The sequence below is a fragment of the Phasianus colchicus genome, chromosome 6, assembly GCF_987193195.1.
Source record: "Phasianus colchicus chromosome 6, bPhaCol1.hap1.1, whole genome shotgun sequence".
Lineage (NCBI taxonomy): Eukaryota > Metazoa > Chordata > Aves > Galliformes > Phasianidae > Phasianus > Phasianus colchicus.
The window spans coordinates 51,266,063-51,282,154 of NC_143441.1; the positions used below are offsets into that span (position 1 = coordinate 51,266,063).

The window sequence follows — 16,092 nt, forward strand, 5'->3', positions numbered from 1 at the left end:
AACAGGAAGTGCAAACTGGTTCACAGATTTCTGGAGCAGTCTGTGATACCATCTTCAATAGTAGCAATGATTCATATGAATACCATCTTGTATTTTTGTGCCCCCACTTTCCTGTTCTTCAATTTTAAGGTCAGTTTGTTCTTCCAACCTCCACCAGAGTAAATGGAATGAAAAATAATTTGCTATTAATGTCATGCCTGATTTGTTGTATACAGATGGTTAGACTAGATGATCTTAATAGCTTTTTCCAACCTCAATATGATTCTAGGTACTGTGGCAAGTACCTTGTCATATATGCTGAGTGTGAGCCCATCCCTGTTTTGACACGAAGAAGAAATGGGAGGAAAACCAAGGCATGGGGAAACAAGCAAGTTTCCCCAAGGTCATGGTGCAGGTGAGCAGCCCAGCCACCTCCCACCCACTCTGCCATCATTCATGGTGGCTTGTTCACCTTAAGGCACTGCAGCAGGAGTTGGAGAAGAGGGGAAAACCTGGTGAATCCTCTGCCCGAATTGTGGCTAAAGCAACGAAGCAGGTTTTTGGCTTGTTCTTACTGCTTTCTGCTGGAGGTTGGAGGGGAAAGTGGTAAGGGCATCTGCCATTGGGTGAGAGAGGGGGTGGATGTGTGGCCAGCAGAGAAGCTGGGCTGCCATAGGATTAAGCAGGATATTTCTGTCATGGTGACTGGTTATTATTTCCTTTGAGTTCCTCCCAGCACAGTGCCTAGTAGCTTCACTGTATGTGGCACTTCAAGGGTGAAATAGCACGGAGTTGAGAGTTCTGCAGACCCTCTGAATCATTCCTATAGCTCAGGAGGTGCAAGTTGCTAATGCAGAAGTGTCTGGCATTGTGCACCTGGAGACAGGGAGTGATTAGGGAGAAACTGTGCTCAGGAGCAGGACTCTCAGAGAGGCTCAGAGCTGGGGTTTGCTCTCCTTACAGAGCTCTATTCTGGGGTCCAATCCTTTTTCCAGGCAGAGTTAGCTGCTGCACTTGGCTTTCTGGTGCCTTTAGCTGTGCTTTGCTCATCCAAGAAATGCTCATGCAGAGAGCAGGACTGCTCCTTAGGGATCAGAAGTAGTTTCATTCCAGCAGAAGGGAAAGAATATCCAGGAGTCGTGAGAGAACAGAGAAAGTTTGTGTGCCATGCAGAGTTCAGGTGACCCAAAATGCTGTGCTCTGCTGTGATGTTCTCCAGCTGCACAGGAACAGGTGGGCTCTGTGAACAGTGAGTTGCACTGATTGCTTCTGGCTTTCTCAGCATGCAGGAGTGCCAGAATTGCTGTTAGCTTTCGTTCTGAACACTGCTGCCCCTGGAAATGCTCAAGAACTGTGGATACAGCACTGATGGACATGGTTTAGTGGACATGGTGAGGATGGGTTAACGTTGGACTAGATATTGGTGGTCTTTTACAACTGTAATGATTCTATGATTCTTCTCGGTTGATCTGTGCTGCCAAACAGCTGGTATGCAGCTAACCCCAAAAACAAAGCACAGAATCACAGGGATTGGAAAGGACCAACCCCCTACTAAAGCAGTTCCCTACAGCAGGTTACACAGGAAAGCATCCAGGTGGGTTTTGAATGCCTCTAGAGAAATAGACTCCACCAGCTCTCTGGGCAGCCAGTGCTCTGCCATCCTCAAAGTAAAGAATTTTTTTTCTTATCTTCATATGGAATTTCCTGTGTTTCAGTTTGTGCCCGTTGCCCCTTGACCTGTTGCCGGGCAGCACCAACAAGAGCTTGGCCCCATTCACTTGACTCCTGCCCATTGGATATGTATTGGTGAGATCTCCCCTCACCCTTCTCCAGGCTGAACAGTCTCAGAGCTCTCCTTGTTTCCTCATAATGGAGATGTCCCAGATCCCAGAGATGCACTCTCTTTAGAAGTTCCCAGTCTTTCTTGAAGTGAAGGGCTCAGAACACAAGAAGCAGGTGATGAGATGTTGTTCCAGCAAGCCCTAAGCAACACAGTGCTTTTTTTAGGAAGCCTGGCACTGTTTGTATTCCAGTATATGTTACCCATGGTTGTTCTTTCACGTGCCTTTGTGCTCCTGTGAATGAGAGCAAGAAGGCAAAGGTGGGAGTCTGCCCAGGCATACATAGTGCATGCCCTCTGCAACATGTAGGTGAAGCTCTGTATTCTGCTAGATAGATACTTGTTGGCTATTGACATTGTGGCCAAAGGAGCTGTATTTCAGAGTTGTGTTCAATAAAAACTGGGAATAAGGAAAAATGGCATCAATAGCATAGCGGGGATGTGTGTGTCCCACTGTGTTTGCTGTAAGGTCTGCATGGACATGGTTCAGAGAACAAGGCCTTAGGATAAAGACCAGGGGGCTCAAGAGTAGAGATGGGGTGCTTAACATGGGCAGAATTAAAACAACAAATGCAAGGAAAAGGGAGAAATTTTGAAAAGACTCTGGGAGATGAGGTGGAAAAAAAAATAGATGAAAGAACGATGGGCACAAAGAAGGTATTTTTGATAGGTAGACCCATCACTCAGAATTTAATGTCTTTATGGCCACAAAACCAGCCCATATGTTATACAGCATTAGTACTGATCGTTTTCCTAGTGCCATCATGCTGTTTCTGTATGAACTGCCTGAAGACTTGTACTTTATCCAGTGGGAAAATGGGCTGCTTTCTCAGCAGATTCACATCACTCAGTTTGAACATAAGAAGTATGCAAGGTCTTCTCACCCCTAATAAAAAGGACAGTGGAAATGTACTCCAATCAGATTGTTCTGGATGACAAATGTCCTGATACCACAAAAGTGCAGCAGTTGTTTGCTTGTACCATCAAATCTTCTTGCTTGTGACATTTTTCTTTCTCATCCTTTAGGTAACCAAGATGGATTACAGCTCATTCAGTGGAGTCCCCCGCTTCCTGACCCGGCCGAAGGCATTTATAGTGTCCGTGGGGAAGGATGCCACACTGAGCTGCCAAATCATTGGAAATCCCATCCCAGTTGTGAGCTGGGAAAAGGACAAACTTCCCATCCAGTCTGGGGGAAGGTTTAAAACCACAGAAGATGGGGACCTCTATCAGCTAACTATCTATGATCTGAGCCTGGAGGACAGCGGCCAATACATCTGCCGTGCCAAGAACACCATCGGGGAAGCTTTTGCAGCTGTTAGCATCAAAGTGGGAGAGGAGACCACAGTCACGGAGTCAGCCCCATATTTCATCCAGAAACCTTCCTCCATCAAAGTAACTTTGGGAGAGGATGCCATGTTCAAATGCAAAGTCCAAGGCAGCCCTCCCCTCTCTGTGAACTGGGAGAAAGATGGCAGGCACCTGAGGAACCGGGCTGACTCTGGCCGCTTCCAGATAGAGTCAGCTGGGGAGTCCAATGCTCTCACCATTCAGTGTGCCCGGCTGGGGGACAGTGGCACATACACATGTCGGGCTGAGAATCCCATCGGCTCTGCCAGCGCTTCCGCAGCACTGGTTGTGGAATCGCAGGGCTCTTCCAATCCTGGCAGCCATTTCGATACCAGCTGTGGCAAAACCTCCTCCTTGTTATCTCACTTGCAAAAGAGGCGTGAGGAGATCAGGAAGATGGACATTTCCTATGGGGCTCTTGATGCCACATCAGCCCAGTGTTACTCCAAAACAGAAGGGCTGTCTGGCATCGGTTACAGCCTCTCCCGGGATTACGAGAGGGCAGCCGGGCTCACCACCAAAGGGGCTCGCAATGCCATGTTTGGGACGCTGACGCGCACCTGCAGTGTGACGGAAGGGAAGCACGCCAAGCTGAGCTGCTACGTGACTGGGGAGCCTAAGCCAGAGATCGTGTGGAAGAAGGACAACGAGGTCATTGTGGAAGGGCGGAGGCACATCATCTATGAGGATGACCAGGAGAACTTTGTGCTGAAGATCCTCTACTGCAAGCAAGTGGACAATGGGCTGTACACCTGCACGGCCTCCAACCTGGCAGGGCAGACCTACAGCTCTGTGTTGGTCACTGTCAAAGGTGAGTGTTTCCACCTGCTCCTGCAAGGGGGAAGGTGATGCTTCTAGCTTGGTGTGAAACTGGGCAAAGCTTCTGCCACCAAACTACAGGAAGGAAGCATGGGTTGGACATAAAAAGCCCTGCAGATTGAAATGGGGTTATAGCACTGGAAGAGGTGACCTGGGGAGGGGAGTCTCACCACTGAAGGGCTTTAGAATGCACAGTAAACAAGCTTCAGTCAGGAATGGCTGATGTTTCGGGGTGGATATTAAGAAAAATTGCTTCTCCTAATGAGTGGTTGGACATTGGAACAGGCTGCTCAGGGAGGTGGTGGAGCCGCTGTTCCTGGAGGCGTTCAAGAGTAGATGTTGCCTTGAGAGACATGGTTTAGCGGGAATGGTGGTGGTGGGTTCATGGTTAAACAAGATGATCTTAGTAGTCTTACCCAACCATAATGATTCTATGTAGAACTGGCACATTGTGGGGCAGCTGGGATGAACTAGATCTTTACCATAAAACCTGGAGAGATGGGAGCTTTAATGTGAGAGATCAACTGCCACTCTCTGATTCCAGTGAGTGCTGAAGCCCCATCTTCCCCTCCAGGTTTTAATCACATCCGGGTTTAAATTCACCACAGTGCTCAATCACACCACATTCGTAATCTCACCACACACCATTAAACAGAAGTAGAGGAAACTCCTCCCTGCAAACTGAATATGTCAGGCTGCATTGGACCCTTCAGGGGCCCTAATCCAACTCCAATCACAGCTTCCTCTGTTCTCCTGACCAGAGTGACCCACCAGCAGCCCTGTTATTGCCAGGCTGCCTCAGCCTTTTCCCAGCTCGTGCTGTTTGACAGCCTGCAGTCCTGTGTGCTCCCAGAACTCCACCAATGCCAGGATGCCTCTGCTTGCAGTGGTGAATTTGACTTCAGAGCATCCCTCAGCACGGCTGCAGATGAGATCAAGGTCTTCAGAACATAAACAAATGCGATGCACATTTTCACAAAGGAAATTGTGTATTTTCAAACTTGTATTTGCCAAGGCTTCAGCAAGCAGTTTGAAACCCAGGCAGCACCTATGAATTGATTCTCAGATGTAAAAAACAAACTAAAACAAAACAAAACAAAACAAAACATTTTGCATGGCAAAATTGACTCTTTGAAATGAAAGCAAAATGTTTCAGAAATTCAAATGCATAGGAAATGCCTGCGTTCCATACTGGTCTTTAAGACACACTGGTCAGTTAGTTTCGTGGCTTTCCTCTTCTGGACATTTCTTCATTCTCACTGTCTTTCCCAGCAGTGAGTGACTCATGCCCTGTGTCCATCAGTGACACTCAATCCAAGCAGCTCACTGGCACCAGTTCCACTCATTGCCATCCTGTGGAGGTGCTGAGTGGTGCAGAGAAGAGCATTTGGCTCTTCCCTAAAGCTGTGATTACTGTATGAGATGGGATTCAAAGGAGAAGACCAAGCCAGGCTCTGGGGTGACTGCTCTTGTTGAGCGTGGCTCCAGCTCCATTCCTCACCTAGTGTCTGTCTGGCTCCGAAAAGCACTGCACCATGTTTGTTTGATAATTCTCAAGGGGTGCAGCCTGTTCCAAAGCAGACAAAGTATGCGAAGCAGCAGGCCTTGGAGCAAGCGCCGTGGCAAAGTGCTATTCATCAATGTCCATTGTCAAGAGATGTGAGTCAGAGGGCTCAAGTGGAAATGTTTGTGGTCTGTTTCTTTGTGATACTATACCATGTAGGGCTTTCTGACCAGGCCAAGGCAACCATGGAAAATCTACTTGCGTTGGTTATAATTAGGCCCTGAATAATGACTCTCCTTTGTGTCACAAGAAGTCCTCATCCATTCAAAGACAGCTCAGGATGATGCAGCAAGGAAGGGAGCTTTTAATTTCATCCTTTATGCAACTGATGATGCCATTAGCTCATCTGAGGTCATGTTTTGAGGGGTAGATCATCTTGCCACACAATCCTCTCTTTGCTCATTTGTGCAGAAGAGGCTGAATGATGTGGCTGCATTGGACTGTGTGCAGATAACAGAGTATTTAGGGAGCTTGTGATACTGCTTCCTCCATGCTTACCCATAGGCACAGATAGATACAGATCCACAGATAGTTGTGGATGCCCCATGGAGGCATTCAAGGCCAGGGTGGATGTGGCTCTGGGCAGCCTGGTCTGGTGGCTGGAGACCCTGCACATAGCAGGGGGTTGAAACTAGATGATCATCGAGGTCTTTTTCAACCCAGACCATTCTATGATACGTGGGTAGGAAAGCTTCATGGGTTTAACTGCAATTTGGGCACTCTGATTCATGTACAGCACATAATTTCAACACAAGACTATGAGTGACAATATTTGTGGGTGTTTAAAATGTAGCATTAAGAAAAACTACCTAGCCCAGCATCCTGTCTCCAAAGGACTGGGCACAGCTTCTTGCTTGCCTCTTACATGTTTTCAGTCTAGATCCTAAACCCAACACATGTAAGCACTTTGCCAAGCCCATGCCTTAAGTATTGAACTGAAAGAAAAAAAAGAGCTTGTTTTTTTTTTTAATGTTCCTGGATGGGATGTACTGAATTAAATAGAAGTCTCCAGAGAAGAGGCTACCATGAAGAGAGTCCCTTTCACAATTAAGGAAACACAAGAGTTGATTACTCTTATCCAGTAATATGCTGGTTTCTAATATCTAGAGCAGGGATAAAATCACAAGCTTTACACTGAAACGTGAGCTGTCAATAAACTTTTCCCAAGGAAAATTCCCCTCTTTAGCAAACCAAAGAGCAAAGAGGATGGGAGAAACATGAATGAATTACTTGAATTCCTGAAGGCTCTGAAGATGTCCCTAAGCCACATGTAAAGTCAATAAGAATAGCGTACAGGTCTCTATCCTTGGGCCTGGACCAAACAATATTCGTCTGAGTAAAGGAATTTGGGGCTGAGTCTCTGAATACAGAGGCACTCAGTAAGTAGTTAAGTAATCAGATACTGTATGGAAAGGTTAAAGGTTGCTAGCCAACTAGGATCAAGGCTGGAAAAACAGGTTGGTGCCAAAGCCAATTCTTTATTCCTCTGACACAAAATGATGTTGGATGACTGCTGGCATCATCTGAGATCTGAAAGAGAATGGCAACGTGAGAAATATGGAGGTACAAAGGCAATTTGGGAAGCACTGTAACTAAGGAAAGAAATGAGATAATGGGAGTTTGTATACCTATAGATTGTTCCTTTTTGAAGTATCTTCTGTGTTCTTATTGTCATTGGACCACTTCTGGAAAAAATGCCTCTGGAATAATAAAAGGAGAGAACTACAAGAAGGCCAAGAGTAGGCAAGAGGAAGTGCAGGCAGGTGAAAACCCAGATTGGGAGGGCCAGTATGCATTGGGAAGGTTAAAAGGACTCTAGCTTCTTTGCAGGCTGCACCTATTCTTAGCAAAACATGTTAGCAGGGCCTGTATTTAAAACATAACATCACCTCATTGCTGCGCTGGTTGGTATGGACCAAACAAAAGCCTATGATGCTGGAGACATGTGTTTTTAAGACAAGCAGCCAAATTCATAGCTAGTTTAAGCTCTTGCAGTTCTAACTAACTCCATGAGCTGCTCTTGCTCCACGTTCCCTCAGGGCTCTGCTTTGCTTCTTTCCATTTCACATTTTTCCCAGTAGACTGAATTTTGTAGATCTCATATTTCTCCTTCTATAGAAATGCTTTTATTGCCCTCATACGCTTTAGTGAGCATTGCTGCTTTGACTAAAAACAGCTAAATAGAAAAAAACGTACAGTAAAAAACTGGAGAAATCATCATTTAAAAGAAATTCATACTGACAGTAGAGATGAATTTCAGTGACCTGTCAGGGCACTCTGTGTGAATGGAAATGAGTTGTTCTGGGAGCTGAGATGCTGTAAGGACAAAGTAGAACTGGTGCTCTATTCAGACCACTGAGCTTGCACAGAAGGAAACACTTCAAGAGAAAGCTTGGTTTGGAGCTATTGCAAAGACTTTGTTTCATACTTTTGGTGGCACTTACATCAAACACATGTTGATGAGGTGAGGATTATGTTGCACATGACCTCAGATGAACATGCTTTCTGCTTATCTTCCAAGGACATTTTTTAGGTATTCTGAACATTTTGGATAATCATAGAATCATAGAATGGGCTGGATTAAAAAGGACCATAATGCTTATCCAGTTCCAACCCCCCTGCTATGTGCAGGGTCACCAACCAGCAGACCAGGCTGCCCAGAGCCACATCCAGCCTGGCCTTGAATGCCTGCAGGGATGGGGCATCCACAACCTCCTTGGGCAAAAGGAGGAAACTAGCTGGTTGTCAAATGGCTGTATCTTCCATATTGGAATCATGCTTAGGAAGACCTTACAATGAGAGTTACCTCATGGAAGAGTAATAGATGACAGACAGCCACTTAGAACTGGGCAGTTGATATTTATGGAGTCTGACAAATGGAATGTAATGCCAATATCTGCAGCACCCCTTCCTGAAATGCCTCTGGTAGTTACAGCACAAAATGTTTCTGAATTGTGTTGGGTGCTGTAGAGAGGGTTCCAACATTGGAGAATTTGCCCAATCTGATGGACTGCAGCCCCATATGGTGTGAAAGAAGATCATGTAGAGGTCTCTGCTCCACTCATTATCCTGACCAGGGCATGGATGTATTTAGTTATTTTCCTGTTTAGCTAGTTTAGTAGAAAATACGCTAAAAGTCTTTCTCATGTAAATATTACCTAAATTAACCTCTTTTGCCTGGTGGCCAACCAGGCATGTTAGACTACATAACGAAGATGAAGATACGTTCAGGAATTAAAAAGGTGGTGGATTTCAGAGCCTCGCTCGCACATCTCCGAAGCAGAAAAAAGCAACGGGCTGGGAAAATAGCAGTCTTTAATTTAATTTGTCAGCTGCTGTCTCTGCTGTCTCTCTGAAGCCTCATTCAGAGCGAAATAAGATGTGTGCATATGTCAACACAGTGGAAGCAAAGTTGTTTTCAGATGATATCTGTGACCGCTCAGCAGCTGTAAAGAGAGAGGTGTTAATGACATGGCTTTAAGTATGGAAACAAGCCCGTGTACTTCTCAGGTGTGCCTTATATTTCCTTCTGGCCCTTGGGCACATCACTCTGCTCTCATAGTCAGCTCCAAAGTACCTCCTCCTCCTATCCCACACAGCTGCATTGCATCCACTTCTTCAATGCTGGCATTGTTCTGATAAATGCATTCTTGATGTCATCCTCTTGCTTGGTCTCCTGGCAAGAGCATTACATCCACTTCATTCCCCCTGAACACATCGGGTGCTTTCAGATGTAAGATACAGGAGTCCAAGCCGCCTTTTGGGTAAAGAGAAAGAGGTAATTAATGTGGAGAAAGGGCTGTGTTACCATAGCTGAAGACTTTTTGAGGAAAGACTTTGACTTGCCTTGAAATGAGGCATGTTAACCCAAAAGGCATGTCCTCCTTGCTTAGGTATTGTATGGGTTTCCAGTGAAGTTCCAGCTCCAGAATAACAACCTAAACAGTATTTAGCATCAGTGTCTCCTACTCCTTTCCTAGTGATGGGGCAGGAGGGACAGACAATGGCTCAGCTGCCAAAAGATGCAGGGACAACTTTTAAACCATGCTCTGTCCAACAGAAAATGCTGCAGGCTGCAAAGTAGGTTTTCATGCTCTACATGCGTGCTCATGTTCGCATATCAGCCTTCTTTCTCAGAAGTGATTTATGTGCCCCTTCTACTTGCATATGCCCAACATATGCCATAGCATGCCCAACACAGATCCCAGTGTTACAACATGGAGGGTCCTGGTCATCAGGGCTCAGGTCTAGGGTATTTTAGGGCCGAGGTTTGATGTGGCTGTGGATCACCGGCTGTCCTGCTCAGCTCAATGCCCCTTTCTCTGTAGTTGGGGTATCAGGGTAATTTCACAGTTCAGTTGTCACAGGAATTATAATGGTATCTACGTTCTGTTTGTAAAATATCTCCCCTCACTGCCACGCAGCTGTTTTCCTGTTTGATCTGCACTTTTCTTTCTCCCTAAGCCAGAGTGGTGCGATATAGTTGGTGAAGGAAAGCAGAGAAGGTTGGCAAACTTAGGCCCAGTGCAGAGGAGGCTGAAGGTGCTTTATAGCCCCCCATGGTGCCCTGCAGCCCCTCATGGCCCTACGGCTTCTCACAGTTTGAGTCTTTCTTACTGAGGTATTTTTTTAATGCCTCTTACACTAAGCTGCCACAAATTCTTGTTTTTCCTCTCTTATAATCTCCTGAAGAACCACCAATACCCTTCAAGGAAAAACTGAGAGATCTTGAAGTCTGGGAGAAGGAATCTGCCACCTTCCAGTGTGAAGTGCCTGTTCCCAGTACGGAGACATCTTGGTTCAAAGAGGAAACCAAACTCCGGCAGAGCAAGAAATACAACATAGAAGAAGAGGGCACGTATCGCCGGCTCACAGTCCAGAATGTCACTGCAGATGATGATGCTGTCTATATCTGTGAGATGAAAGAAGGGAGCAGGACCATTGCAGAATTGTCTGTCCAAGGTAAGAAAGATCATTACTATTTTAGATGGGCCAAATCTCATCTACTGAGTGAGAGATGCACATGTGGGACTCCAGACTTGAGCTTACAAACAGCATTTATCCCATACACACAAAGAAGAACAGGTTCATCCCTTACCACGTGAGAAGAGAAGTCTGTGGGTCCCTGAGTCTCTTGTCAGGGTTTATCTGGGACACAGGGTCACAGAAAGAGGAGAGACTGTGTTGCTGCACAAGTCACATAGCAGATCCCTATGCTTTAAATGTTTTTCTGGAAGGCCTTTGAGCTATAGCTCAGCATTGTAGACTTTTCTTGACATGATCCTAAGCAATGGATGTGTCTCCTGGCACCATCTCACATAGGTCTTGTCAGGTGTCTGGTAAACACAATGGTAAATCTTGTCTGAGAGTGGTGCAGATCAGACTGGGAAGTTGGCTTGGCAGCTGTTTTGTGGTCTGAAGCATGGTGCAGGCTGTGGTCATCCATATGATGTCAGACTGCAAACCTGATTCATATTTTAGAGCCCTGACATCTGGAGCTGCTTTTTGAAGTTTGAAAGGCTGATAAAATGTAGTTATGGGTCTGTGTCCAAGACCTCTGAGTCCAGTGTTTCAGCACTGAATTTAATGTAAGTGTAGAGTTGAGTACATCACGGGTGTATCAGAGACAGTTGGCAGAAGGCAACATCAATTCAGAACTCTTTTATGTGCTATCTGAAAAAGAACTTAGCTGCACAATTCCAGGACTTGAAGTTTTCATGTTGATGCTGCTTGCTCTGGTGTCATTGACATGTCTCCTGTAATGCAAACTGGAGACCTACTGGATCACACTTGTCCTGTCTCCTTTGAAGCCTGAATATACTCCATCTGAAGACAGAATTCTCTGCTTCATAAATTGGTGCAAGGTAGCTGGGTGCTGTGAGTCGTTGTGCAAATTCCTTTCTGCCTAATTAGCGCAGATGTAAGAGCTGACATGAGTAAAGGCAGAAGGGGTAATCTAGTTTGTGGACACTCGAGAGTTCAGATAGACATCCTTTTGTTTTGACTTCTGCTGGAGCCAAACCAGTCAAATGCTTTAAGTGTGTTTGGCCCTGGTAGGACAGCTGGTATTCATTTTTACTTGTTTACTTGCTTTGGTTCTATGACACTTCCATTAAAAAGAGAGTGACTGAGCCAGGTGGAGCTCTCAGGGGGGAAAAGAGGCAGAGCCTTCCTGAAGGAGCTTGCCCAGAGGGCGAAGATTTGAGAGAGCAGGGTGGGGTTGGATAATGTGAGAGCTTGTCAAGATGGGCAGCTCAATGGCACTGCTTAGGGCAGCACAAGGCAGGCACATGGCCAAGCTTCAGAGAGGATGAGTAGAAAACCAGAGCACTGAAAACTCCTGATGAAGTGTGCCTGCTCTGTTTCAAGAGTTCAGCACTGCTTCTCATGAAATGCCTCTAGATGCTTTGCCTGTTAGAAGGCACTTCTGTCTTGCAGAGACTGTTCTGGGGCTTGAGACAGCCACTCTCTGCTGATAGGGGTGATTTTCTGATTTTTCTGTACGAACTCTCCTGTGGATAGTCACATTTTGTAACTCTGACATTATTCTATTAAGTCATAGTCATGGCAGCATGGAAAAGCTAGACGTCAGTGAATTGATTCCATGTGAATTTTCATGCTCACTTTAAAGAGATGTGATGCTTTCCATATATCTTCTGTTAAGTTAGGTCATCGGTGTAGTTGGCATCTATGTCATTTACTGGTCATTTGATGGAAGCAAAATGCCGAAGACAGCTGACCTACTTCAGCAAAGCATTTGTAAGAATTCCCAGCATATGCAGAAATAAAAGCCATATTGCTGTCAAACCTATTCTTGACAAAGCCAAATACACTGTGCCTACCCAACAGGAGACACCGCATGTTAGACTAGGATCATGAGTGTAGTCAAATAAAATTTCTTTTCTATGCAATTGCAAGTCCTTGGGATTATCTGTTGTGTGTAACACAGAGCCCATGATTTCACTGAGGGATGCATGTGTAGCATCTACCATGTTTTATTGGGTGAGAACTGTTGACTAACCTGGCTGTTGTCTGCGTGGTCCAGTGTTACCAGACACCTTTATATCTGCTGTTTGTGAACCATAATTACTTTCCTATTTAAAGGGAACATCATTAAAAAACTTCCACGAAAGACTGCAGTTTCAGTTAATGATACAGCCATTTTCTGTGTGGAGCTGGACAATGACTGCCAGAACATCTGCTGGCTGAAAAACACGGAAGAGGTGAAACCCAGCGATCGAATCTCCATCACGCGCTCTGGCAAACAACACACCATGATCATCCGAGAGTGTACGATGGAAGATGCCGGCGAGATTGTCTTCGTGGCTGATGAAAGCAGGACTTCTACACAATTCACTGTGACCAGTAAGTTTCCCTTGTATTCAGCCTTGGTGTTGTCTCAGAGGGTGGTAAAGTACTGGCACTGCTGCCCAGGGAAGAGTGGGTGCCCCATTCCTGGAGGTGTTCAAGGCCAGGTTGAATGGATCCCTGAGCAGCCTGATCTTGTGGGTGGCAACATGGAAGGGGGTTGGGTCTTTAAGATCCCTTCCAACCTAAACCTATCTATGATTTTCTGATTCCTCAGTGTGCAAACACTCCTGTATTAAAGGTGTTCTTTATAGATACTGCTATGGTGAGTTGTGTGGTGGCCAAAGAAAGTGGGAAGTTGGCCTGTCAGAAACGCCAACAACCTGATGTTATGGAGAGATCAAAAGAGAGAGAGAAGACAAGTGGGGAAAGAGCATGGCACAACACCCCAGGACATTCTCGTTCACACAGAGTGTGGTGACACACTGGAACAGGTTGCCCAAGGAGGCTGTGGATGCCCCATCCATGCAGGCATTCAAGGCCAGGCGGGATGTGACTCTGGGCAGCCTGGTCTGCTGGTTGATGACCCTGCACATAGCCAGGGTTGGAACTGGATGATCATTCTGGTCCTTTTCAACCCAGGCCATTCTATAATTCTACAATTCCATACTGGAACAGATATAAAATGATAACTGTGTAAAACACAGAGTAAAAGATGTGTGATTTGTCCATACCAGGAGGTGATTAGAAAACAATTTGTAAGCTACAAAGCTGCTTGCATTAAAGGAAAAGAAAATAAAAAGACTGCAAGAAAAAGGGAAAATATTTCTTCCTGAAAATATGACTTCCTTCATCCTCCTTTTGACACAACAGCACTTGGAGGACCCTATGCATTGGTGGTAGCTATGCTAGAAGTGTAGAGGCCTTTGGATTGTTTAGCTTTACTTGGGAGCCTGAAATATATAGGTAGGGTGGAAGATTCCTTCAGCTGGCAAATCTGATCTGAGCAAGGGTCTCAAGCTAAGCAGCAGCAGCAGATAATGGACCTGATGTGAAATTTGGGTGAAGCTGCCTGATTTTATGAAGCTATTCACATTTCTTTTGGTGCTATGCTTCCCAAATGAGTGGTTTCTGGTTCTGCATGTGAACATCAACTCTATTCACCATCTGGGAAGATTAGTACTTCCTTTCTCCCACCAGCACCACCGAATTATAATTACTCAGTGGTAAAAAAGAAATCCTTAAAGAAAGGTTTACAATTGTTGTGTTATCTGAAGCACTTGGGGCATTCTGATGCTATTAAGCTATATGTATTAATGAGAGGAAAAAAAAAAGGTAGGCATCTTACTGTTGTGACAGTTCCTCAGTTATTTGGAAAGCTGTACCATCCAACCACTCATTTTATTTGTTGGAGGTGACAAAGCTCAGTTTAATTTCTGACTGCTGTTTAAATTATGAAACTAGAGCTGGTCCTGGAGCAGAAAAAGCTCAGAAGCTGTCCTCCTACAAGCAGGAACCTCTGAGCAAAATATGACATCTCAATTTCTGATGGTAAGGTCAGGAGATCTGATTCCAGCGTCTGGCTTTTGGCTTCATGCTATGTTAGGGGGACCTTTGGCATCTAACTCTGACCAGCAGCAACCGACAGGCTGGTAACAGTGCACCCCAAAACAGTTGTGTCTATTTATGTAATGAAGGAAAAGTGTATCGCATTGAGATTTCCTATTTTAACACTTTGCATATTTGATTGGCTGCTGGAAGAATCCTGTGCACCATGTCCACACCATTAACTGGATGAGTCTTTTGTGGGCAATTTTATACCATTTACCAGGCAGGCAATATTTATGTATTATTTGATCAGGCTTCTGCATTTTTACTATGCCTATTTTACAGAAGGGTAAACTGTGGCAGAGAACAGCTCAGCTCCTCCAGTCTTTAGTTTTTAATCTAGATTCAGCACACAGGCTCTCTCTACAGTCATCAATACTTGAATATCTTCCACTTGTTCATTACTTCCATTTCAGGCTGCCCAGAGAAGCTGTGGATGCCCCATTCTTGGTGTTCAAGGCCAGGTTGGATGGGTGCTGGGCAGCTTGAGCTGGCTGGGGGGCAGCCAGCCCATGGCAGGGGGGTTGGAACTGGATGGTCTTTAAGGGTCCTTCCAACCCCTAGGAATCTATGATTCTATGATTTCAAGCATGTTCTTTAAGATGAGATGAGTTCTCCTGAATGTGCTGTTCTCCATAGGATTATAATTGGAGCCTGGATGGCTGACTTAAACCAGACACCAAACTTTCTGATGGCCAAAATTAAATGAAATCAATCCTTTACTGTGTCAGTAGTCTGTAACTAGAGTGCATCAGGTAATTCCCAGCCTCCTGCCTGTATCAGTGGCTGCACATAGTGAATAAGTCAGATGGGATTTTAACCTCTAAAATGTTCAACAGCAACCAGTGGGTGAATGTATTCACTATGCAAATACCTGCAGGAATAAACTTGTCATATAGGACCTCAGGTATCATAATGGCCACATCTCTTTGGCTGCAGGGTCCCATGGTGAGGACGTGCCTTTGTGTCATTTCCTTTTGAACTGAATTCCTCAGCCCCCAAACTTGGCTCTGCATAAATTGTTAAAACATGTCTTTCCTGACAGAGATCCCTGATGACAGCTATCACTCTTGGGAGACAAAGTTTACAAAAGGCACAGAATTCAAAGGCAGAACAGGGGGCAGATTCCCAGAAGAAAGTGGCTGCAGAGAACAGCCAAGCTCATAGACAAAGCAACTGAGACCTCCATGGAGGAATGGACTCCACAACCACTGCACTGCTTATTCATGTCTATCATTTACCTATAAAATGTTGCAGCTGTGCCACGTTTAGCTGGTCTGTGCTTAAACCTATTAAGAAGTCAGACTAAAACATTTCCACACTTTTGGAACAGGTTCTTGGAAAGAAATGTAGACCATAGGCTCCTGGTAGAAGAATGGATTTACATCGTCTCTCAGGATGCCACATCTGTGAATAGAGATGGCAAAATATCACTGTGCTTTTCCTTATGTAGTCCGTGGTGCTTTGCCACATAGTGTTTCTCACAGGCACATCTGTGTTCTTGTCTGTAGTTCTGGAGGGTCTGCTGTGGTTGAAGAAATGTGGGCAGCAGATTAGTACTAGTGCAAGTCATTATTCAGTGATGTATAGTAGACAGGTGGATGAAGAGCAAAATCCCTTGTAA

The 16,092-nt window shown here is 45.3% G+C and overlaps 1 protein-coding gene across 1 annotated transcript in view; it reads left to right on the forward strand.

Annotated features, from left to right (window-relative positions):
* The window catches only part of OBSCN (obscurin, cytoskeletal calmodulin and titin-interacting RhoGEF), a 175,186-nt gene that overhangs the window by 4,293 nt on the left and 154,801 nt on the right, over nt 1-16,092 (forward strand). The window contains exons 2-4 of the mRNA XM_090143262.1: nt 2,846-3,980; nt 10,245-10,514; nt 12,657-12,917. Of these exons, the coding sequence (XP_089999388.1) occupies nt 2,855-3,980; nt 10,245-10,514; nt 12,657-12,917 (1,657 nt within the window). The 5' untranslated portion in view covers nt 2,846-2,854. The remainder of the gene's footprint in view (nt 1-2,845; nt 3,981-10,244; nt 10,515-12,656; nt 12,918-16,092) is intronic.